The following is a 24072-nucleotide window of genomic DNA, read 5'->3' as shown; positions in this document are numbered from 1 at the left end:
AAGTACAATATAGAAATAATATGTGACAGATAAAACTAGCAACTGCAAATTGCTAAACGAGCTAAATAAATGGTTGTCAAATCAAGCTCACAATAATATAACACAAATTATTCAACGAAAATAGATATAAGCCAATAGTCACTCTGTACACCTCCGCTATACAACGGTGAAGAGAATAATACATCAGTGTATAATCATACATGAAATATACAATTTTTTCTGTATAAAAGGAGATTTCAGTGAAGTGGTCTAAAATTTGCAAACACAGCTCACAAGAAAATGTTATTACGCATGCGATTATATTCTCAGTAGATTATACGCTGGCAAATCCTTCACGCTCGATACATCGTCCAGCGCCATCTCTCGCTCTAGTTGTGATCTCGTAGATTTAAGAACTTCCTGCATACAAAAATAAGTAGGATCAATCACTGATTAAGGTGGTATGAAAACAATCACACCAGATAGATTTGTTATTACGTTGAATTCCATATATGAGGCGCGCTTGGCAAGCCACTGCACGTCCAGCATCTTGAAAGCGACACAAAAGAGGTTGTCAAAGGCCATATCATCATAGCTGAGCATCTGCAGAAAGCGTTGCCCAGCCAACTTGCTAGGATTACCTGCAGAAATATTCCACACATGGATAAATCATAAATTGCAACTCTAGACAGATTCTTAAACAAAATTTCAATAGTCCATTAAACTCATTATCTATGGTGATCTTCAGATGAATGAAGGCTTGCCGTCATTAGGAGAGTCCGGCAAACATAATAACTAGAATGAGTTCTGTTCAATCAAGTTGCATAGTTGACATCAAACAAACCAGGCAAAGGCGATGGAGATTGTAGATAAAAATAAACACCACAGAACCCTTAAGCACCTGATTGGAGATCTAACATTTGAACCAGCATAAACGAAATATTGATGCCAGCCACAGCGAACGGATACTCCCACTCTGACCTGTCTCCATCTCTCTTGTGCAACAAGTTTTGAAATGCTTCCTGTCATGGTAAAGAGTAGTAACATGAATATAGAAATCCATATCAAATTCACATCTCAAAATTGGGATAATTTTCAATGTAGAAATTAGCTCCCTAATATTTATCCAAGGCATACAACTCCAGTACCCATTTCAAAGAAAATGGGACCCACAGCAGTCACAGTACATAGGACTCTTACAGACCACATACACCATACATGAACACGAAGGGAAATATCTTTCTGCTGCTCATCATTCTGTCCCATCATCGAAACATGGAGAGTCTATAAGACTCTCAACTTCATCATAACTTTTTACAGCACTTAGCATAAACATATGGAAAGATTAATTCCCTTCAATTTTTGGCAAAAGAGAGCAGAGATGGAAATGTAAAGCAAGATTCCACCATAAATTCCACCTACTGTTCATCTATTCTTTAAACTAGAATATGTTCTCTTAAGATCTGGCAATAGTTACCAGTTAAGGAAAAATAAAACAAAAAGGAATAACCTATTAAAATTCATGTCAAAGAAAAATACAAACCGGATACGTCTTGGCAAAGAAGATCAAATTCTCCAACGATATGAAGCCTCCACCCCTAAATATATATTGTTCATGAGCTTCCACCAAAATAGGAATTCATACAAATGCATCTCATTGAACTATTCACCTATCACCACAAACCTGAAATCTGTTGAAGGGTCTGATCCCTGCCAGCCCATATCTTTCCAGAGCACTGATTTAAGAGCTGGGAGCTGTCTATCAGGATAAGCTAACCTCCAAAGTTGCCTAAGTGCATCCTGCAAACAGAATATCAAGCTATTGATACATGATCATAGACCAAACAATCAGAATTCTCACTTAATTCATGTATGGCCAATGTTCTAAATGACATTACCTGTTCTATTTACTAAAGGGAATCAAATAGCACCACAAACAAATTAAATGGTGCAAGTACATATATATTTTTTTGGGAAAAAATAGATAAAGAGGCAACTACATACTTGATGATCTGAACAAGTGCCATCAAAAGGAACTGAAAGCCTTTGCTTTAGATATTTTAGCCTTGCTTCCTGTTATGAAACAAATCAAGAATCAGAAACTAACCTTTGTTTATATGCTCAACACTATGGATAAATATGTAGTAAAAAGCAAATGAAAAGTGCAAAGATAACATTCTTCCCACCAGACCATTTGCCTATTTCAATCCACTGCACAAAAGTAATCCATAATAGGAATTGAACTTTATTATCAATGATACACAGAAAAGGTTTTAAAACAATAATAGGATCATGTATATGAGAATACAATCAAGAAAATAACGTCACATAGCTAAGAATTACTTGAGCATTACAAGACATCATCCTATTTAAAAAACCATTTCATAGGCACACAAGCAGAGCATTTAACTAATGTCAACCTGCCCCATGAATGTAGTGTTATACGACTATACGAGGTATAAACTTCAGCAGCAGCAACAAAACCCAGGTCTTTTAAGTATAGCAAAGAATTTCATTTCCAAAAATCCTTTCACCAAGTAAATAAATTGCAGCCTACCCAACTACATTTATCAAGTAAATAAAAATTATGCCTGCCGAAATAAATAAAACGAAAGGATAAGACAGCAACTCATTCGACAAAGTTGCTTTATACCTGCAAAGGACTAAGTAAAACAGGTGGAAGGAGGTTGTTAGCTCCATTTTGATTGCCCGAAATGAATGGTACGATCCGTGCTAGTAGAGACCCAGAACCAAGAACAATATTTGCTGAAGGACAAAGAATTAGTGATTAAGTCGTAATTCTGTAAGAAACTATAGCTCAAATCATACTAGCACAAACACACTCAAAATCACAAAATCAAGCAACGAAATTTCAAGTGAATGCCGACCTAACCATTGAGCCCACTGCGCAATCACGTTCGAGAATACTAGTGTCCAATGCAGATCCTCTTTACGTCGCTGTTCATCCAAAATATCCACAAGCGAGGTCCCCTTCAATTAAGTGAAAAATAACTAATTTATTTTCAAAGAAAAACATCAGCACTAAAACCAATTTCAAAAACTCAACTTCAATCCAAAAAAATCTAACGGCAAGTACCTCATTGTGTTTATTATAATCATAATCTCCATCTGCCAGCAACGGTTCGCTCAACGCATCCAATGCCGAAGTCTCGCAACGATCGTGTCTTCCGCCATCAATATCTCCGTGGTGCAGCCGTCTTCTCAGTGTACGGGAACTCATCAAAACGGCGGCGTCCCTGCTCAAGCTCGAGAAATTGCGATCAATTTGCAAGGGAACAAAACCCTATATCTACAGAAAGGGGGGAAACTACAAAATCATGAAGTCCAAGAAAACTGAGTACACGTACGAGCAGAATTGGAGCAGAGGAGAAATGGAGTGATCAACGAATTAGGGGAAAAGCTTGGATAAATAGTGATTCACTGAAACCCTAATTCAATATTTAACCAATTTTAGTAAAGGGTTTTTCGGTGTGTTGCGTATTGCACTCTACTTGCTACCTTCGGAGCTAAGAAAGAAATTAAAATCCTTAAATATTTTATTCGAAGAGCGTTGACAACTTTTATACAATCTCTCTATAGTTATTATTTATTTATTTTTTGGATGGGTTTTTTTTAGCTAAAATAAAAAAATTCTCAAACTTTTTGGTACAAATTTGTTGCCTAAACTTTAAATTTTAATATGAGAAAGGAATTAGAAATAAGAAAACTATGTTGAGGCATACACAACTAGGTGATTTGTAGGATGAATGTTGACTTTTTTTTATACTTTCCCCGTCTAGAAAAAATTATATTTAACCATTTTTATTAATTCATGAAAAAAAATTCTCATTTCCCTTTTTAAACTGTATATTTTATCTTATCTTCTATATTTATCTATAAATTATACATTTATTTTATTCTCTCCGTCCCACTATAAGTGAGAATCTTTCTATTTTGGGTGTCCCATCATAAGTGAAATTCTTTTCTTTTCAGGTAAAAATTTTATCCTTTAAACACATTTTCACTTTTTCATCTATACACAAAATACATCTTTCTTAATTCTCGTACTAAAAAAAGGTCTCACTTATAGCGGGACAGAGGGAGTAATTTTTATTTAATAATATACTTTTATTCCCCTTTTGTTCTAATATTATCCATACAAATTATATATTTATTCCACTTTCAACAACTTTATTAAAATTCGTGTACAACACATAATGAAACTATTTTTTGTGGACGGATGAAGTACTTGCAAAAGAGAAGGTGAACAAAAATTAAATTGATATTAATTTTATATAAATATAAAAATATTTTTAATACATTATACATCTTTTTTCATACATTGTACATTGCCTTTTCATAAAAATATTTTTCATGCATCGAATAAACCACTTACTCCAATATATGACTTTTTCCTCACTATATAAAATAGGGCTGATCGATCAGATCAGATACAATGTTAGGAATTAATGTTCAATCTTTTAAAAGTGTCAATAATTGAATGATTCTTTTGAAGGCTACTGATTGGTTCTATGACACAACGATTCCACTTAAAATAATACTAAAAGATTTTACATTTATCAAATAAATTAATATGACCAAATCAAATTAAAAGTTTTATTAGTTTCTTAATGAAGTACTTTGGTGGGACAAAGATCTTAGCTACCGATCAATGGGCATTCGAATTTGTGAATTGTGATTTGTGAATGGTTTTCTCAATTCGTTTTAATTTGTTTTTCTCTTAGTAATTAAAGTTTGGTTTAAACCATATATTTTATACTACTATTTTAGTTATAGATGTCAAACATTATTGATTATATCCTCAAAAAAGTGCCCTTTTTACCTTTTTGTACATTCATACCCTTTACTTTTCAATTTATTTACAACTTATGTCATTAATAAATCCACACTTTTATTTAATCTATGCAATTAACCCACACAATTAACTCACTAATTAAAACTACGAAACCAACTCCCCCACGCCTAATCAATCCCATTTATTTATTTATTTTCTTAATTTTCAGTTTATTTATTTATTTTCTTAATTTTCAGTTTATTTATTTATTTATTTTCTGAATTTCAAGTTTATTTATTTATTTATTTTTGAATTTTTAGTTTATTTATTTCCAGTTTATTTATTTATTTATTTATTTATTTCCAGTTTATTTATTTATTTTCTGAATTTTCAGTTTATTTATTTATTTCCAGTTTATTTATTTTCCATTTTATTTATATATTTATTTTCTGAATTTTCAGTTTATTTATTTATTTATTTTCTGAATTTCAAGTTTATTTATTTATTTATTTATTTTTGAATTTTCAGTTTATTTATTTTCCAGTTTATTTATTTCCAGTTTATTTACTTATTTATTTATTTATTTCCAGTTTATTTATTTATTTATTTTCTGAATTTTCAGTTTATTTATTTATTTATTTTCTGAATTTCAAGTTTATTTATTTTTGAATTTTCAGTTTATTTATTTATTTTCGAATTTTCAGTTTATTTATTTTCCTGTTTATTTATTTATTTATTTTTTCTGAATTTTCAGTTAATTTATTTCCAGTTTATTTATTTATTTATTTATTTCCATTTTATTTATTTATTTTCTGAATTTCAAGTTTACTTATTTATTTATTTTTGAATTTTCAGTTTATTTATTTTCCAGTTTATTTACTTATTTATTTATTTATTTCCAGTTTATTTATTTATTTTCTCAATTTTCAGTTTATTTATTTATTTATTTTCGAATTTTCAATTTATTTATTTTCTGAAAATTTTATTTCCAATTTATTTATTTTCCATTTTTTATGTATTTATTTATTTATTTATTTATTTTCTGAATTTCAAGTTTATTTATTTTTGAATTTTCAGTTTATTTATTTATTTATTTATTTTCGAATTTTCAGTTTATTTATTTTCCAGTTTATTTATTTATTTTTTTCTGAATTTTCAGTTAATTTATTTCCAGTTTATTTATTTCCATTTTATTGATTTATTTTCTGAATTTCAAGTTTAGTTATTTATTTATTTTTGAATTTTCAGTTTATTTATTTTCAATTTATTTATTTTCTGAAAATTTTATTTCCAATTTATTTATTTTCCATTTTTTTTATGTATTTATTTATTTATTTATTTTCTGAATTTCAAGTTCATTTATTTATTGAATCGTCACTTTTGTTTAATGTTTTCTCATTTAAATGCTTTCATTTAATTCACCTAATAAAATAATGCCAAATAGTTAGTGCAAGAGTAAAAGTAACCACAATACATTAACACTACCCTTTTAGTCTTTTACACCACCTTTACACCACCTTTTTCAGCTTTCTTAAAACCCGTGTCAGCACCCAAATGGGGCACTTTTTCGTGGACGGAGGGAGTACTAGTGAGTAGTGATCTTTCTTTCTTTCTTTCTTTTGTTAAATTGATAACATTAAACATGAATCTAGACCAGTTAATCCAAAGAAAATTATAGCAAGAATAAATATAGAGCACTAATTGATTTCATAGTTTTCATTTTTTGTTTTTTATTACTTTTTCATTCTTTTCGGCTTAATTTGATTGCCATGCGTCTATTAGTAAAAGAGTTTATAAACTCAACTTCTTTATATACAATCGATTCCACAAGAGTGCAACATCTTAATATTAGACATAAACCTCATTCCAATATAATTAGATTCCTATAGTTGAAAAATGCATAAGAACATCAAAATATTCAATCGATCTCAATTTAAATTCAAATTAACTATCCAAATATAATTTTTGAAATCCAAATGAACTCTCATCAACCAATGAACACCATCAAGTTAATTATGCGCGCGCGTCTGTGTCACTGTGTGTGTGAGACACAGAGAGAGAGTATAATCAAATAGTACATCTATAATATATTAAAAGACAACTTTTAAATCAATTAATTTTAAAATTGAGTGATATTGTAATTGTAATTACAATAAAATTGAAGAATTAAATTTGTAAACTATATTCTTTTTCTTTTTCTTTATCTTATTTCTTGTTTTGTTTATTTCTAAAATCGTGAAATTCGACTAATTATAAAATGTTTAACATGCGTATCAAATTAAAGATCACGATAAGAGCTTTAATTGATATATTTCATATAAATATATGAAATATTTACATAATACTAATTTTTATTATTGTTAACTCTTCTTTATTTATTTCTTATTTCTTCAATATTAAGCTCAAATATATTCAGTTAAAATCAATTTCTTTAATATATTTATAAATATGATAATCGAGTTAGTTTCAATTTTATATAAAACGGGGTGCAAATGCTAGTTTAATTTAATAAATACAAAAATATATATCAGGGATTGAGTACATGTAACACTACAAGAAAACGCCAGATTAGCTACGGAATTTAACTACGGAATTTATTCCGTAGTTAATTAACTACGGATTACCAACGGAAACATATTAATTTTGATTTTTTAATTAATTTTAAATATTTAGTTATTAAACCGTAGCTAAATAGTCGTTAAAATATATTGAATTTTTTATTTTATTTATTAAATTAATTATCCGTAGTTAAATAGTCGTTAAAATATACTGAATTTTTTATTTTATTTATGAAAATTAATATTCCGTAGTTAAATAGTCGTTAAAATATATTGAATTTTTTATTTTATTTATTAAATTACTTATCCGTAGTTAAATAGTCGTTAAAATATACTGAATTTTTTATTTTATTTATGAAAATTAATATTCCGTAGTTAAATAGTCGTTAAAATATACTGATTTTTTCATTTTATTTATTAAATTAATAATCCGTAGTTAAATAGTCGTTAAAATATACTGATTTTTTCATTTTATTTTTTAAAATTTATATTTCGTATCTAAATAGTCGTTAAAATATACTGAATTTTTAATTTTATTTATGAAAATTAATATTCCGTAGCTAAATAAGTAGTTAAAATATGTTGAATTTTTTGTTTTATTTTCTAAATTAGATTTCCGTTGTTAAAGAGTCGTTAATATTTATCTAAATAGTTCTCTGCATCTTCTCACGCCCCCTTTGCCGTCTATCTCTGAAATAAGCTCCCGCGCCGTCGTTCTCCCCGCCGCGCGCTTCGATCTCCGCCGTCTTCCCCGCCGCCCGCTCCGATATCCGCCGTCTATCTCTGCATCTTCTCCCCATCGTCGCCTTCAGTTGCTGCTGAAGGTCTGGATTTCCTCATTTCAATCTGTATCTGATCAAACAGATGCGCCGTCTATCCCCGTCGTTTCATCTGTAATCAACTAGCCCTACAATAAGTTCCAAGCTGATCTATCTCTAAACACAGGAGCATAAATTAGTCCTTCATTATGAAATTGTGTGCGACTTTTATGCTCCTGTATCTCCAATTGATTCTATAATGATTATAACTGAAATGAGAATCTCACCATAATGGGGATTAGTTAGGGTTCAGGGCAAGCTGTGGCGCTTAGAGTGACGGCTGATCGTTGTGCATTCTATAATTGCAGATTTCTTGGTTGGCAGGTATATTCTTTCTCTCTCTCCCCCTCCAATATTCATTATAAATCTAGATTGAGGCATAGGAGAAGAAATCTGTATCTGTTAACAGAAAGTTATAAAGTTTCCTGAATTGTTTGATTTTGTGTCATTGGCTCTGAATTTGAGGAATTTAGATTGATAGATTGTTCGTATACAAACCACGAATGAGATTTGATGACACAGAGCAAGAGCTAAGTAGGTGGTAGTTCAGTTACAATGGATGAACATAGTAAGAGTAGATATATGGCTTTTGTCTTGATCGAATGCCTTCTTCGTGTAAAATAGCATAGCGTTTTCTCTTCGTGGTTTGGTTTATGTAACAAGAGGTCTTGCCTGAGGTGTAGTTTAATCTCTTGGCTTAAATTGGTGCGTACAAACTTATGCAGGATACTCTGTATTTGCACTATGGGAAGCAATATTTGAGGGATTGCTACGTTGAAGGAAGTGTGGACTTCATTTTTGGCAACAGCACTGCCCTTTTGGAGCATTGCCATATCCACTGCAAATCTGCTGGCTTTATTACAGCTCAAAGCAGAAAAACTTCTACAGAGACAGCAGGATATATATTTTTGAGGTTTGTGACTTTGACATAAATTTGTGAATTTGAAGACCTTGTTCTTCTCCCATGAAACTGCACTTCTGCAGTACAAGTTTGTACATGATAGTATAGCTCAAGTAAACCCCATATATGAGCTGCATACATATCATAAAGGATTTGCTGTCTCTATTTTTCCCTACAGATTAGATGATAGCATTATCTAATCGGTTCATTTGCTGTAATATTATAAAGAAATTACATCAACTCTCTTTTAGAATATTTAGTCTATCGGTTCATTTGATTTTCTTGACTGGTGGGCATAGTTTGTTTTGTCTGAATGTCCTTCGTTTCGTTATGATGTTTCTGTTAGGCAGCTGCCATAGTTTTGGACTTGTATTATATAGATTAGGCGACTAATACAGGCAGTAGTGTTGCTACATGAAGCTTTCTGCTTTTGTGTTTGGCTTAATTATGAATGTTAAGAATTTCAGATTAGTCGAAGAACAGTAAAAATGTAAATGATACTGGAATTAAAAATTACGGTCTAACTCTCAGGTCATGCCATTTTGGAGGTTATAAGCAACTGACTAATTCATGTATCAGGTTCTCTACTTTAGCGGCTTCAGGTTGAAACCTAGAGGCTATTATGGTCAGCTGATTCGTGTTGCTTTATGTCTTGTCACTTTTGGATATTGCTGTTATGAACTCTCTTTTCTTAGAGCATTTGATTTGGTGGGATTAGTGCTTATTAGGACTTACTGTAGTTGAAAAATCTGAAATATAAATATGAGGTGTACAAATCTGATCAAGTGTTGCAGCATCATTCTCATTGCCTTAGTTTGCTTTGTAAGTTTACTGTGGCTAATTCTTTTTACCCTGTTTGATACTGACATGTAGCCAACTTCAAAGTGAATGATGAAAACTGAAATGAAGTTAACATGGTATAAATGCATCTATGTTACTGGTGGTATAGTTGGAATGATAATGCAGAAATTAAACTGATTGGTGCAGATCTCCCTTTTTCTGAATACTATCAACTTTCTTCTAAGTTTCTTTTTTTTTTTTCTTTATAAAATAGAGGATCAATAATGGTTTCTCATTTCCGGCATGTGGTGTTCTTCTAAGTTCTAAGCGCTTGTTTTCTCACTTTGCAGCTGCAGCTGTGACTGGCAAGTCATGGGACAAACTAATCATAGACAGCGAGTTCCCATAGAATATGGCTTGCTGTCTTTTTGATTTTATGATGTGGAACTTGTGGTTATATAGATAGATAGCACATTACATATACACATATGATGATCTTTAATGGATAAATCATTCTTATAAGCTTTCTATAAGGGTTAATTGCCAGACAAATCATGATCTTTGACCAATTTTTCAGTAGTAAACTTTACAGGAAAAAAATGCTACAAATAAAGAGGTGAATGAAATTATCGGTTATTATCATTGTTGAAAATATACACATTGAACTGTTAAGAATATATTTTGGTATTTGTGATCATGTCTTCCTCTTTATAGATATTATAATATGTACTTCAAAGAATTGTCAATTTGAATTAGTTATAGATTGCTTGTTGAGTTTCTATGGAGGTCTAGGGGAACTGTTATCTACAAGAATGGTTTGTGTTGTATTTGCTTATTTGGTCGGAATATCTGTGTTTTGATTTTAATTTTGGACCAAATTTACTTCAATTAGATGATCTGCTCTAAATTATGTTTGTTATAGTTGAAGTGAAACTTTGATTCTGTAACTTTATGTTGCTGCAAGTAGATATCGTTATATGCTTGTAATAAGAGTTTGACATGGATCTCACAAGCTAGGCATGCTTATAAAGATTTTGTCCATGGATGTAAGGTTATTATCGATGAAGGGAGCAGACCTCAATTTCTTCATAAAGACATTGTTACAAAGTGGAAGGAATATTGGGCGACACCTGAATTCCAAGTTAAGTCGCAGCAGGCGAGCAAGAATCGTCGATCTGAGCCTGCTGGTCCAGGTACAGGATTATCTATCCACTATGGAGGCTCTCGCAGTGCTATTAGTCATGCTGAGCATGTGGTAAGTTATTGCAAACGTGTTTTTATCTTTGTAAAAAATTCAATAATTCAATAATTTAATTTTGAATCATCTTTCTTTATTACAGGCTCGAGAGAAGAACATTTCTATCGCAGATGCACATTATGATACTTTCATGAGGATGCACTTTAAGAAAGGACAGTTCGATGGACGGGCACAGACTCAGGGTGTAAGTAATATGAACATTTTAATTATTCTAAGCATTTAATTCTATTTTATCACATTTTAAGTTGTTTGTAATGCATCTAAATGTAGCTTGAGATACATAGTCGAGTCGAGGAGTTACGCTCTACTCTTGGACGAGATGTCACTCCAGATGAGGTCAGTCAGATCTATAGGGAGGTGGTGACACCAGATCCGAAGGGGCGTAGACTCGGATTGGGCATTATGTCTCAGATGCGTTCCACTGGTTCGACGAGCACTCATTCGACGTGCTCGTCTCAATTTCCTTCAGCAGCAGTCTCAGCTCAGATTGCACAGCTCCAGACAGAGTTAGAGCAGACACAACAGAGAGAGGCTACTCTACAAGCTACTCTACAGGCTGAGGTGCAGGAGCGACGACGAAAAGAAGCAGAAATGGAGGCTGAGGTGCAGGAGCGACGACGAAAAGAAGCAGAAATGGAGACTAGGCAGTTGGAAATGCAACAACAAATTTCTCAACTTATGAAATTCTTCCAATCATCCTCAGGGTCGTTCCCCCGTTCCTCGTCTCCACCCTAAATACATGTTTTGTACTTATTATATATTGTTATTAGATTTTTATTTAGATGTTTATGAATTTATTACACTAACAGGTATCCTTTATGATATTTTATTAGTTTGATTTTGAGATGATTATTAATTTAAATATTGCATTGATTTTGTATTTATTAGAAACAGGTTTTACTGTGAAATATTAAAAAAATAAAAATAAAAAGTATATATATTGCTACGGTTTTACTACTGAATACTAAAAACAATGTCGGTATGTAGCTACGGTTTTGCTACGGAATATTAAAAAAAATAAAAAAAAATACTATATATAGCTACGATTTTACTACGGAAGGTTAAAAAAAATAAAAAAATACCTATATGTAGCTACGGTTTTGCTACGGATTATTAAAAAAATATAAAAGAAATCTATATATAGCTACGGTTTTACTACGGAAGTTTAAAAAAAATAAAAAAATACCTATATGTAGCTACGGTTTTGCTACGGATTATTAAAAAAATATAAAAGAAATCTATATATAGCTACGGTTTTACTACGGATGGTTAAAAAAAATATAAAAAATACCTATATGTAGCTACGGTTTTGCTACGGATTATTAAAAAAATATAAAAGAAATCTATATATAGCTACGGTTTTACTACGGAAAGTTAAAAAAAATAAAAAAAATACCTATATGTAGCTACGGTTTTGCTACGGATTATTAAAAAAATATAAAAAGAAATCTATATATAGCTACGGTTTTACTACGGAAAGTAAAAAAATAGAAAAAATACCTGTATATAGCTACGGATTATTAAAAAAAAATGAAAATAAAATGCGTTTATGGTTACGGTTTTATGACGGAATGTAAAAAAATTACAAAAATGAAAAAGTAAAATAACGACGGTATATTCCGTTATTAAACCGTTGTTAAATTTAACGACGGAATATTCCGTAACAGGTGAACAGTACGACCAAGCATATCGCGACGCTTGTCATTCCGTGGTAAATTTTGAAATTTCCGTAGTTAATCATTTTTTGCTACGATTTAGCTACGGAATTTTCCGTAGTTAATTTCAATTTTTTTTGTAGTGTAAATTTCATCAGAAAGCATGAGACACATCCACTTATCATCCACTGATACATTTCACACACTAGAACACAACTAGCTACATACGTATTAATTCAACTAATTCATGGGATTAATCGAATTGACGCCATTAACTAGCTACGACAACATAGTTTATTTAGGATAATACAATCACACCATCAACTACGACAAACAGACTTTACTTCAACAAAACATATATATCGGATTAAGGAAACCATCGTGAGGTGGTCTCTTGTGAAACCGATTTTTAAAAAAAAACGATTTTTTGTGAACCATGCATTCATGCTGTCCCATTTTTTCCGCAGCAAGCCCAACAAGCCCTTCCTGCATTATTACAGCCGCAGCATCCATACATCTTCCTATGTATAACAGAATCTGGAAGTGGAAGAGGAAGATCATCTTTTGAGGAAGAAGCCCATGAAACGACGACGTCGGAATGAGGGCTACTAACGTAGCACCACAGCGCAAATCCCATAAGAAATATTGCAAACAATATTGGCAGTTTGGTAGCTCTAGACATGCTTGAGTAATTGCTACAAAACCCTAATTTGTTTTCTCTTTTCTTTGGAGTGGTGTTTTCTTGAAATTAATTACACAAAATCATGCAGTTTCTGTGGGTTTATATAGAGTTTATAGAAAATATTTTGATCAATTAATGAATTATATATATGGTGAAGTACCTTTCAGTATTTGTGGAAAAATTCAATATTGTTTGATCATGATATCATTATAATGCAATATTGTTTAATCGTTTTTAGCTTATCAATACATGCACAAACAAATAAATAAAGAAAATAAAATAGAAAGTCACTATAAAGAAAATATAAATTAATTTTATTTGTCGATGTACGACGGTATTTCTTGTCCTTTTCTCTGCCTTTATGTTTACTTCTAATAATGTTTCCTTTTAATTTGATACGCATATTAAATATTTTATAATTAATCAGATTTCACAATTTTGGAAAGAAATATAACAACAAATAAAAAGTTAATTAAAGAAAATGCAAATAAAAAGAAAAATATAAACCTTTAATTTTACTATAACTATAAAATTGCCACTCAATTTTAAAATTGAAAACTCCATTTTTAATATAGTATAGATATATATATGTAATTGTTTAATGTGAAATAGTAGATGTAACATGAAAATGTAATTGAATGATTCCTTGGTTGAAAATCAGACGGCATATTCTACCAAAAATCCCATAGCTGACTGTATATATAGTTTTTTTTAAAAAGAAATGGATCGTATTATTTTGTTTGCATATTAAGATCTTGATTATTTTAAGGAAAAGTAAATAGAGCCAAAATCCCAGTACAAAAAACGAGCAAATAGAAAACGATCGGTTTCTGCTTAGCCAACGATCTCGGTCCGGTGGTTTTCTACTCGGACTCTTTGTTAGCTATTCATTCAATAGTTCAGTCTTCCTTTGTGATGATTTGTGAGAGGTTTTTGCTCATGCCCGGAAGCACGTGGTTCTCGATTTTTGTCATGCTTGGCGTGAGGCTAATAGAGCGGCGCACGCGTTGGCTCGTTTTGCTTTCTTTGTTAATGATGTAATGATCTGGAAGTCGGGGTTTCCTCCTTTGTTGTCGGATATTGCTCTTTCAGATTTATCGTAATATATGTTTTCTTTCCCCTCAAAAAAAGAAAGAAAAAGAAAACGAAGATTCCAAACGGGCGGTTTTGAGCAGCATGTTATTGTATTAGATGCTGAAATAGTGAAACTTAATTTATTCAACACACTATAATACAATAAAAAAATGAAAGATTTTGCATAAAACATAGGGAAAAGGCTGGACAGTCAATTTAATCTAAGATATGCACAAAAAATTTACGATCCTCTCTTATATTTTGTATTCATCATATTGTATTTCATGGGTCCATTATTAGTTATATATAAAATAATGGAATTATAATATATGTATTGATTAAGTTGTTATGAAATAACGAGCAGAACAATTATGAAAAGTAAAAAAAGATATACGAGAATTGGTTACTCAATTCGTCTCTACAATACTACGTTTGGAAGCACTGCCAAAGCCAAAAATCTTTTCACTAGAGATATTTTGGTGAATATATTGTGCATTTCACAGTTACAATGAATCTCCCTAATATAAAATGACAAATTTATTTTAAAATGTACATTTTAAATTTGTCCGATTTTAGTTATTTGTGTAAAGTGGAAAAGTTATTTATTTACAATAAAAATGATAACAAAGGCCAAAATAACTAGGTTTCACTTTTTTTTTTGGTTATAGGTCTCACCCTAAAATTTGTATTAACCTAGGGTTCAAGATTAGGTCTTTTTATTCCATTAAAGATTAACAGATGCAAAATATTACTCTCTCCATCTCAATTTTTTTTTCAGGCATCCCATTTATAATGTCTCAATCTTAAAAAAAAATACTTTATCTATTTTTTCTATCTCTCCTCATTTACTTTATCTGTCTTTTACTTTTTCGCCTCTCTATATATCTATCATCATTTACTTTATATCTCTCTTACTTTATTTACATTTTCTTAATTTGCGTGTCTCATTTTTTGGGACGGAGGGAATACTACGTTTACAATATACAAGAAACAATGTTCGCATCGAACCCATGGTTACAATCTAGTGGCAAAAAATAGAATTGGGACACATACTAGATGAAAGTAGAAATGCTATTATATAGCTTCAAGAAAATAGAAAGCTATACTAGATGATAAATCCACCATTCCCTGCACATACACAGATAAAATACATAGTAATATGAGCAAAGAGGTGCAGAAAATTGAAGACTTAGGCCAACAAAAAGGGTGAAGAGCCTTGTACTTATAGTCTATCTGTGACTAAATTACTTAAATTCTACATTTAGTTTACATGAGCTACAAGTACCACGACGCATGCCGCGTAAAGAATCCGATGGAACCCGATCGCAACGACGCGGCAGGGCACGGACCGGAGGATATTACACTATGATATAGCTGTCAAAAAGGTCCTTAGCCATGGTTTACTGTCCTATTAATATACAAAAATAACACAAGGTCCGGTGTTTACCAATAAAACCTCACTGTCGATGTATGGGAGGGGTTGGCGGCTGGTGGGTTTGCCCGTAGAATCCGATACCGACGGGCCTGTAGTATCCACCACTTGCTGGCTGCTGCAGCTGCTGCAGTTGCTGTGATTGTGGCTGCTGCTGTGTCTGCTGGGGCGGAGGGTTCGGCCTAACAAACCCCGTTGGTGCATTTGAGAGCGGGGGAGGGAGTAGGTTGTTTCCACCGTAACCATAGGGCAGCCCCATCATATTAGACTGGATCATTTGATTCGAAGGAGAATTACCTGGTGGTGCAAGTGGTGGTGGAGGCGGAGGCGGCGGAAGAAATGATGCCTGCAGTTGGTTCACCTGAGAAACAGCCTGCGCGGTGCTGGACTGAACAGGTGGCATACTGGTCATTGCCTGCTGTGAAGTCGGAAAATAGGTTGAGTTGGCTCCTTCAGGGTTCTTCCCATCAGAAAATGACATTGGTGGCTCCAGCTTCTGCCGTTTCAAGCCAGTGCTCATTGATGCAGCCTCTTCGGCTACGAGAGATGAAAGAATAGATGTGAGCATCTGGGCAGAAGATGTTGAAGCGGCTAGTTTTGCAGCAACAGCTGCAGCTGCAGCCTTCTTACTCTCCTCCACGGTGGAGTTCACAAATGAAGTCAGAGGATTGGTAGGAGGCGGCACAGAGACGTTGGTTGTTGGAATCGCAGGAGGAAAAGATGGTTCAATCACCACTTGATTTACAGGTTGTGGTACGGAAGAGTTCGGTGTTAGCTGGAGTCTGATATTAGCTGCTTGCTCAATCTGGCTACGAGCAACCTGCAGGCAAAATAACGTGTAATTAGGAGTAACGAAAAAAACTGCAGGAGATATTGTATTTCAAATTGAGAACGGCACTGAAACAGAAAAGAAAGGATGAATTGTGGGCCTGAGGACAATGGGAAATTTTAAGGCCATTAGCTTGGAAGGTTTTTGCAAAAAGTTAAACTTTATGTAAAAACTGTGTTTTGATCGAGGGTTTTGAACTGGATCGTTTCGATCCACCCGAATCATTCAATGACTAGTCCAAAATGACTGATGGGTTTCAAATCCATATTAAACATACCACCCACAGGTTCCAAATCTAATCCTCAAACTCTTACAATCAGAAAACAATCTAACAAATCTTTGCTAGCCCAAATTAACGCATTTTTCTTTCATCTTTATGCAAAGACTACATGGCTGATTTTTCAGCTGTAAACTTGTGATTAAGTCCAAACATGAGATTTTAAATTTCATCTACTTAGAAAAATTCTACCCAAGCTTAGCTGGAAGTTTAAGATTTGGTCTCTTTAGAAACAACAAAATAACCACCAGTAAAACAAAGGGGATACTCTAGGCACCATGTTGAACCAATGTCCTAGTGCCAGTGTCAAAGAAGTAAAAGCTTGTATAAAACCAAAAATGGTGTCTGCACATAATTTTTTTTCTTTTTTTTCAGAGGCATGTGAGAGACAACAGGCATATAAACACAAACACATATAATATATATATATATATATATATGTAGAGTGAGAGAGAGAACCTACAGATATCTCACTTCGAACCTGCTCCAGCTTTGTTTCCTGGAAAACTTTGAACTGTCAGAATTTGAGTATTCAGCCGTACATGCAGGCTGTCACTTTAAAACTTTCCCAATATTTGCAATAACTACAAACTTAAGTATATCTAATATATTACTTCATCTAGCCATTAATTATCTAAAGAGATCACAATTTTCAATTCAAACTTTCTGATTACATTTTCTGATTATCATTCAAAACCACCATGAACTAGAAGTTGAGTTTGACCAATTCCCATCAGCTAAACACTACCTAGAAGTGGCTTATAAATTATAGAGGACGAAAATTTGCACAAATTGAACCATACTTGATCCTGAAGTGCTTCTCTAAGCTGTGAAACAAGGGAAACTCTAACTGCTTCAGACTTTTCAAGTTCGTCAATGCATTGCTTAATAGTACTCTCCTGTCTCTCTAAATTATCAACAACATCAGAACCATTGAGGTTTCCTGAAGGCAAAATGAAAGATGAAAATCAGAGGGCATCAGACAATTGAAGTAAAACAAATGATGGATTAACTTTTTAATAGTCAATCGATATGTAAAAATGGAATAGGCATTATGGTCTCGCAAAACATAGTAATTCCATCATGATGCTCTTCTGAAGCTACAAACTTCTCATTGTGTGCTGGCCTGCTCATGTCAGATAACTATCTATATGTAAAACTTCAACCAAGAGATAGTCACTCTCGCACAAGGAAGTAAATCCAGAGGAAAACAACTCATGTAGTCATGTCAAACCTTGAGATGAAGCATATAGAACATCTTTCTCTATTTCTTGTACAGAAGAAATTGCTTTTTGAAATTTGCCTAAGGTTGTTTCCTCGTTGACGGCTTCATCATGTACCAACTGCAACGCAGTTAAAATCTTTTCTGGCAAACCTCCAACAGCTAATTTCTGAATTTTAAATAAAAAATAAAAATTGAAAGATAAGTACTGTTCTACCAATAGATGACAAACATCATCCAGAAACATCTAGCACACAACAGGTGTGGATTTGCACTTACGATTCTGACAGATGTAGCATCTCTCTTCACCACCTTAATAGGATTAGGAATAGAGGTTTTCCCATTGTTGACTGGAGAAGGATTCTTCCCCAGCATTTCATTTTTCAGATTTTGTCCCCTAGATCCAAAAACCTTTCTTTCTTCCCAGATGTCAACCTGATAAAAAGAGCCAACCCAAACCCCAGCCCCCACCCCAAAATCCAACAAAAAAAGAGAGAAGATAGGATCATAGGAGAAGTATCAGCTGATAATCGAAAAGATGAGATCAACTGAGAAATTGGCAATACGGAAAGGAACATCTACAAACTTCAGAGAAAAGTTTAAACTCCTGAGGCCACAAGAACATATTAAAGAAAGGACACTCTAATGTGGAAAGTAACAAGACTATGAAGCTTCTAAATGGAGTGTGATAGTATTTTTGTAAAGAAATATGGTTGATGGATAACTATGCTTTTATGAGTGTATTATAAGAAAGGCTGCAATGATTTAAAAGGATGGGAAGTAAAAAAAAGTGACAAATCTTGTTTGAATATATATCATTAATGGAAGCTGTGCTCTGTCATATCGCTGAACAGAGGGACATCCGACTGGACTTTGACCGAGCTTAAACTTGAACCTAAAAGAGGATCAAATGTTTGAATGAAGAGCTGACAAACAGAACCACGGTTAAGAAATGCTACAGATCATACCTATCCAATGGGGTCAAAACTGGGGAACTCGTGTTACAATAGAAGCTGAAGCTATGTTAATTACTCAAGGATCAAAATCAACCTCAAGCATATTTTATTCATTTGTTTACTTTGCTTGAACTACAACATATTATTCTTCTTTTACCCTCAAATATTATGTTCCGATGGAAAAAGAGCAGAATTAGAGACGTGTTCTCAATGAGGCTCTTCATCCGGCTGCACAAAGGCACCCATCATAATCATTAGAACACTAGTAATCTGAATTGTGGCAGGGATGACTCGTCAAAAATTTAAACCAAGAACCAACAAGAATCATGACTCACAAGCACTCTTGTTATTAAAAAGTAACCTTTCAAGACCAAGCTTGCAAAAGGAGAGATGTAGAAGTAAAATTTATACATTGTGATTAATGCTGGCTAGAGCAAAATGCAAATTTTTATGCCAATGCAAGCCACATACATTTATCGTAAATATGTTGAAGTAGATAGAATGCAGAAAATGGACAAGGCTGGAGAATTACCAGTCTGAAGGCAACTTTTCTGCAACTTTCATTGCCGCTGTCATAAACAATCTTAAGAGCTGTTGGAAGAACCTTCCAGAATTCATTGACAAATTCACTGCCTTTGCGCCTGCTATTTTGCAGGATGTCATTGGACAAGTATAAAAAGGAAACGCGTTGTTCATTTGGTGCTGCTTTGAATAATTTCTCCCACGTTTCAACAACTTGCTTAGCTTTTTTACGATGAGAAATGCACCACCGAGACAAAGCTGATGAAATGTTAAAAGAGAACCTCTCAATAGTACAAATCTGAACAAGCAAATGTAACACCAAAGTTCACACAAAGAACCCCATCCAAACAATATAAAAGACAAAATCTTAAGCCATAAGCAAGAGTAATAGTTTTTAAGCCAAACATCATCGGTTGTATCTTGAAAAAAGTAAATTCCTGAAGGAAGTTAGGTTCAAAAAATTAACATAGAACATCATAGAAATCTTATGTAGAGCTACACCCGTCATTAGAAGACTATCAATCCAAAAATCTCAGGATTTGCAGCCAAACCTATCATAATAAAAAAAATAGACATCCAAAGATATTATAGCAAGAGATCTAGATAAACAAGCTACGCATTATGATAGCTATAAACATCAAGCTGCAACAAGGATCACTTCAGAAAAAATGCATTCGTTGTAAGTGCATGGTCCTTGCAAGTCAAGAACAAACTATAATGGACTTAAATAAAGCATCAAAATCAGTTATTATCCTTATAAATCTTATTATGACATCCATCTTCGACTCAGGCACAGAGAAGAGAAAGAGATTCTAACATGATAAGGTAAGGGATAAAGAAAATCCTGCCAACTAAGTTCTACAATATTTTTATGAAAACCCCAGATTGCAAGAGCTTAATCATGCATTCAGGTCTTGCATAGATTGCTAAAATCCCAACAAACAAACCCTATGTCAATTTCCTCAAAAACCAAGACAAATAAACATCCACTAACAAAATAGAAAGAAAAATGATGAACCCCCTCCCTCCCTTCAAACAAAAAAAAAACAGACAAAAAGAAACAAAAACAACCGTAAATGGATTGATCTTGTCAGCGTGAGGGGAATAAGGAATTACTGAAGTAAGTTTTACTTTTCTTTTATTTATTTTTTTCAAGTTCATCAATTAAAAAACAGGTCCCACTATCAAGCATCTGATGCTTCATATCTTTGAGTTCCTTCTGAAAAAGCAGACATTTTATTCAACTTCAAGTCAACAAAGTATGAATATCCATTACTTATCTTACAAGATTTTATCACGAGTTATGAGTGGATAAATTATTGAAGTTGATTGTGTTTCTTGAACAGGCGGGTGCCCTCCAAGGGAACTCATCAGGCAAACTACATGTTAAGTAAGAAATATATGCACATTAAAACTCAGTCAAGAAAAACTATATCGAAAACACTGGCTCATATGAAGGTTTCTGGTGAGTGAAATGTGATGAGCCTACATACAGTTACTGTGAAACAACTGTCATGTTACAAGCATAAAAAATGAACCACGCCAAGCTTGCACACATGCGGATATTGAAAACATAAATCTCAAATAAGGCAAAAGAAATTGGTACATCGGTTAACTCCCATGATATTCTACAAGTAAACCAAATAACATATCCTTAGAGGCCAAGTATTGCTACATGCGGACGAACATATATTCATCCCATTACATATGACTATAACATCTTAAATCACACAGAAATGGAAGTTTACAAACCAAAACAGAGAGTAAATCATCCATCCAGTAATGCTACAATAACTTAACTAAACCAACTTATGAATTTTGGTAAGAAAAGGATACACTCAATGCTTTGCTGAGAACTGTTTAGTTTAGACAGTTTCTCAGTCAGGATCGTCTCATTAAAATTTTCATCACCCATTTTTTTCCAGAACTACTTATGCGCTAAAGTGCCTGCAACAAAATTTAAACAGATTAAAATCCCGGAAATATTAAGAAGGCAAACCGCAGGTGATGGGCAGTAATGAGTCTGGGGAGAGGGGATCGTTGATTTCTTATAGAACCCATAGTAACTGCAAAACAAGGGGAATTGAGTGCATGTGAATAAATAAAGAACCCTTTCAAAACTTACACTGGATTATTCCCATAAAATTGTAGTTCAAGTTGCCTAGTAATTCCAAGAGAACCCTGGGGAAATAGAAGAAGAAGAAGAAAAAGATCAATTATAAACTACTAAAAAAGCACTTTTAGATACTCCAAAGTGCAAAGTATGCAAGTTTTTTTTCCAGGGTCTATTGAGAAAAATCAAGCTCATGGAAAAAGTCAAGTTGCAATTTTCATTAGCTTACTGCAAAGGTCCCATAATTAGGAATCTGAATGCCAAAAGATATGACCATGTTAAAGCTACTACAGTTATACACCTCCGTAACCTGTCCTGTCTTTTTCTATGGTGGGAGGTGGCTAATATACGATTTTAAATGTAGGTCTGTTGGCATATGTAACTAGTTTATGGTACTAAAAGTACTAAAACACTAAAATGATTGGTTCTTAAACATAAAAACTGTATTTTACGATGAACTGTCATGTAATTTCAATGGTTAGGCACATGATAATTCAAAACCAAAATACTACTGAGTTCTAGTGGGTAAGAAAGACATCATCATCCTGTTATGACAATTACTGCTCCTGTTTCCAATTATACATAGATGCAGAAACTTAGTACAACTGAAGGAAAAGGCCAAACAGCTGAAACTTTGAGAAACATAGTCCAACCAGTGCATTGAAGCAGAAACTTAGTTCGACGTAAGGAAAATGACAGAGCTGAAATTGTGACACCAAGGGTTAGAGTCTATTTGGTATGACTGAGGGTCTGGAACAGGGGCATGACCGAGATTTTTCTTAGGAACGCTGTAAGGCAAAAGGGAAGGACCGAAGATCCACATGCCTGTTTCGTATTGTCACAAGATGGAGAAGAGATTATTTTCCACATTTGACATATCACTTTCAAAACTCCGTTTTGTTTGATATTACCTATTGCTTCAGTTTATCCATCGAAATAGTTCACTCATACAAGCTAGGGAGACACACACACACGCACAGAAACTATAGAAATAAGTCATAATAAGCATCATGACAACTGCACGAAAAAACATCAACAGATAAATGCCCAGCTAAAACCTCAAGATACATTGATAAATGCCCAGCTAAAAATCTCAACAATAAACGCATTCAGTTCCACGAATTCACTACCTCGAGCTGCTACCCCGACTCAAGAATAAGCCCCGGCCAGAAAAACATTCAAGATGAATATCAACGCGCAGGTAAATCAAGAATTTCAACTCAAGACCCAAAAAATCCCAAAAAACTATATCAAGCGGGGGAGAAGAGTTGTTGAATTTAGGTTTGAAATAACGAAATTCGTACCCGTACGCTTGAAACTCTTACAGCCAGCGGGCTCAATCCAGCAAAAAAACCTGAGAAACAATGGAGAAAGCAAAAAATCAAAGAAGTAACATAAATTAATTATAGAAAAATCAGTAGGGATTTTACTTTGAGACGGTGAAGAGAGAGAAAACCCTCAACAATGAGAGCCCGAGGGTTGTCTGAGGGAAAATAGGGCGACGGAGAGAGAGAGTGAAAATAAGTGGGGCTTAACTGAAAATAGCAGTTATAAAACTGTGCAACAATTGATATATTTGAAATTTTGCGGGTCGAATTTTAAACTAAATATATGCACCTTATTATACTACCCAATTTTGAGTCGAAATTATTCAAATTACGTTTATTTTGTCGAGATTTAAATTTAATGGAAATTAATATCAATGCATTTTATTTAGATTGGACTTCAAAACTATTCAAATTGAAATAGTAAAAATAAAAAATAATTTATTAAGATAAAAAGATTAAAAATTAATTACATTTACTATTTTACCCTTCAGATAAAAAAAACTTAAAAATTACTCTTTCACTAATTTTTTGAGTCGTTAATTTTAGTTTTAAAATTCGAATTCATAACCAATAGTATTTCTCATTGTGAATTCTAACTTTAAAACATGAATTCATAAACAATAATTTTTTTAGTTGTAAATTTTAGTTTTAAAACTCGAATTTACAACCAACCATGTATTCGAATTGTGAGTTCTAGCTCAAAAAACTAGAATTCACAACCCACGTATATTTGAGTTGTGAATTCTAAACTTAAAACTCGAACTCACAATTAAGATTATTCATAATTGTGAACTTTAACTTTAAAACTCGAATTCACAATCAACTAATATTCGAGTTATGAATATTAGTGACCGCAGACACTGCTGCTCTCTGCGCAACCAACTTGCTCGGCT

At 33.0% G+C, this 24072-nt stretch overlaps 3 protein-coding genes across 3 annotated transcripts; 1 reads left to right on the top strand and 2 right to left on the bottom strand.

The window, feature by feature from the left end:
• Positions 1-98: 98 nt before the first annotated feature.
• On the bottom strand, positions 99-3528 carry LOC130987734 (uncharacterized). Its single transcript, XM_057911383.1, has 10 exons — positions 3348-3528; positions 3077-3236; positions 2868-2970; positions 2633-2745; positions 1984-2052; positions 1664-1779; positions 1523-1577; positions 881-1001; positions 478-620; positions 99-399 (listed from the first exon to the last, which is right to left on the bottom strand). The coding sequence occupies exons 2-10, from the start codon at positions 3218-3220 to the stop codon at positions 298-300; spliced, it is 966 nt and encodes a 321-aa protein (XP_057767366.1). The 5' UTR covers positions 3221-3236; positions 3348-3528; the 3' UTR covers positions 99-297.
• A 5125-nt stretch (positions 3529-8653) lies between these two features.
• LOC130990032 (uncharacterized) lies at positions 8654-11933 on the top strand. Its single transcript, XM_057914235.1, has 5 exons — positions 8654-8691; positions 8931-9063; positions 10883-11086; positions 11172-11273; positions 11360-11933. Exons 1-5 carry the CDS (start codon positions 8654-8656, stop codon positions 11822-11824), a joined length of 942 nt encoding a protein of 313 aa, XP_057770218.1. The 3' UTR covers positions 11825-11933.
• Positions 11934-15672: 3739 nt separating this feature from the next.
• LOC130987733 (uncharacterized) lies at positions 15673-23429 on the bottom strand. Its single transcript, XM_057911382.1, has 10 exons — positions 23282-23429; positions 23156-23205; positions 21864-21919; positions 21575-21685; positions 19749-19996; positions 18540-18695; positions 18273-18429; positions 17842-17981; positions 17502-17537; positions 15673-16752 (listed from the first exon to the last, which is right to left on the bottom strand). Exons 4-10 carry the CDS (start codon positions 21651-21653, stop codon positions 15958-15960), a joined length of 1611 nt encoding a protein of 536 aa, XP_057767365.1. The 5' UTR covers positions 21654-21685; positions 21864-21919; positions 23156-23205; positions 23282-23429; the 3' UTR covers positions 15673-15957.
• Between the last annotated feature and the right edge of the window lie 643 nt (positions 23430-24072).

The sequence above is a fragment of the Salvia miltiorrhiza genome, chromosome 6, assembly GCF_028751815.1.
Source record: "Salvia miltiorrhiza cultivar Shanhuang (shh) chromosome 6, IMPLAD_Smil_shh, whole genome shotgun sequence".
In the NCBI taxonomy this organism is placed as follows: Eukaryota; Viridiplantae; Streptophyta; class Magnoliopsida; order Lamiales; family Lamiaceae; genus Salvia; species Salvia miltiorrhiza.
This window is presented reverse-complemented; position numbering and strand designations above follow the sequence as displayed.

Coding starts and splice junctions, on each gene's coding strand:
- LOC130987734 (XM_057911383.1), bottom strand. CDS start 3,220: ATGAGTTCCCGTACACTGAGAAGACGGCTGCACCACGGAGATATTGAT. Junction 2,746..2,867: donor GCAGTGGGCTCAATGGTTAG/GTCGGCATTCAC, acceptor TTTGTCCTTCAG/CAAATATTGTTCTTGGTTCT. Junction 2,053..2,632: donor TTTTACTTAGTCCTTTGCAG/GTATAAAGCAAC, acceptor GTTTCATAACAG/GAAGCAAGGCTAAAATATCT.
- LOC130990032 (XM_057914235.1), top strand. CDS start 8,654: ATGAGATTTGATGACACAGAGCAAGAGCTAAGTAGGTG. Junction 11,087..11,171: donor TTAGTCATGCTGAGCATGTG/GTAAGTTATTGC, acceptor TCTTTATTACAG/GCTCGAGAGAAGAACATTTC. Junction 11,274..11,359: donor GACGGGCACAGACTCAGGGT/GTAAGTAATATG, acceptor ATCTAAATGTAG/CTTGAGATACATAGTCGAGT.
- LOC130987733 (XM_057911382.1), bottom strand. CDS start 21,653: ATGGGTGATGAAAATTTTAATGAGACGATCCTGACTGAGAAACTGTCT. Junction 17,982..18,272: donor TCTATATGCTTCATCTCAAG/GTTTGACATGAC, acceptor TTTTGCCTTCAG/GAAACCTCAATGGTTCTGAT. Junction 17,538..17,841: donor GAGAAGCACTTCAGGATCAA/GTATGGTTCAAT, acceptor AAAGTTTTCCAG/GAAACAAAGCTGGAGCAGGT.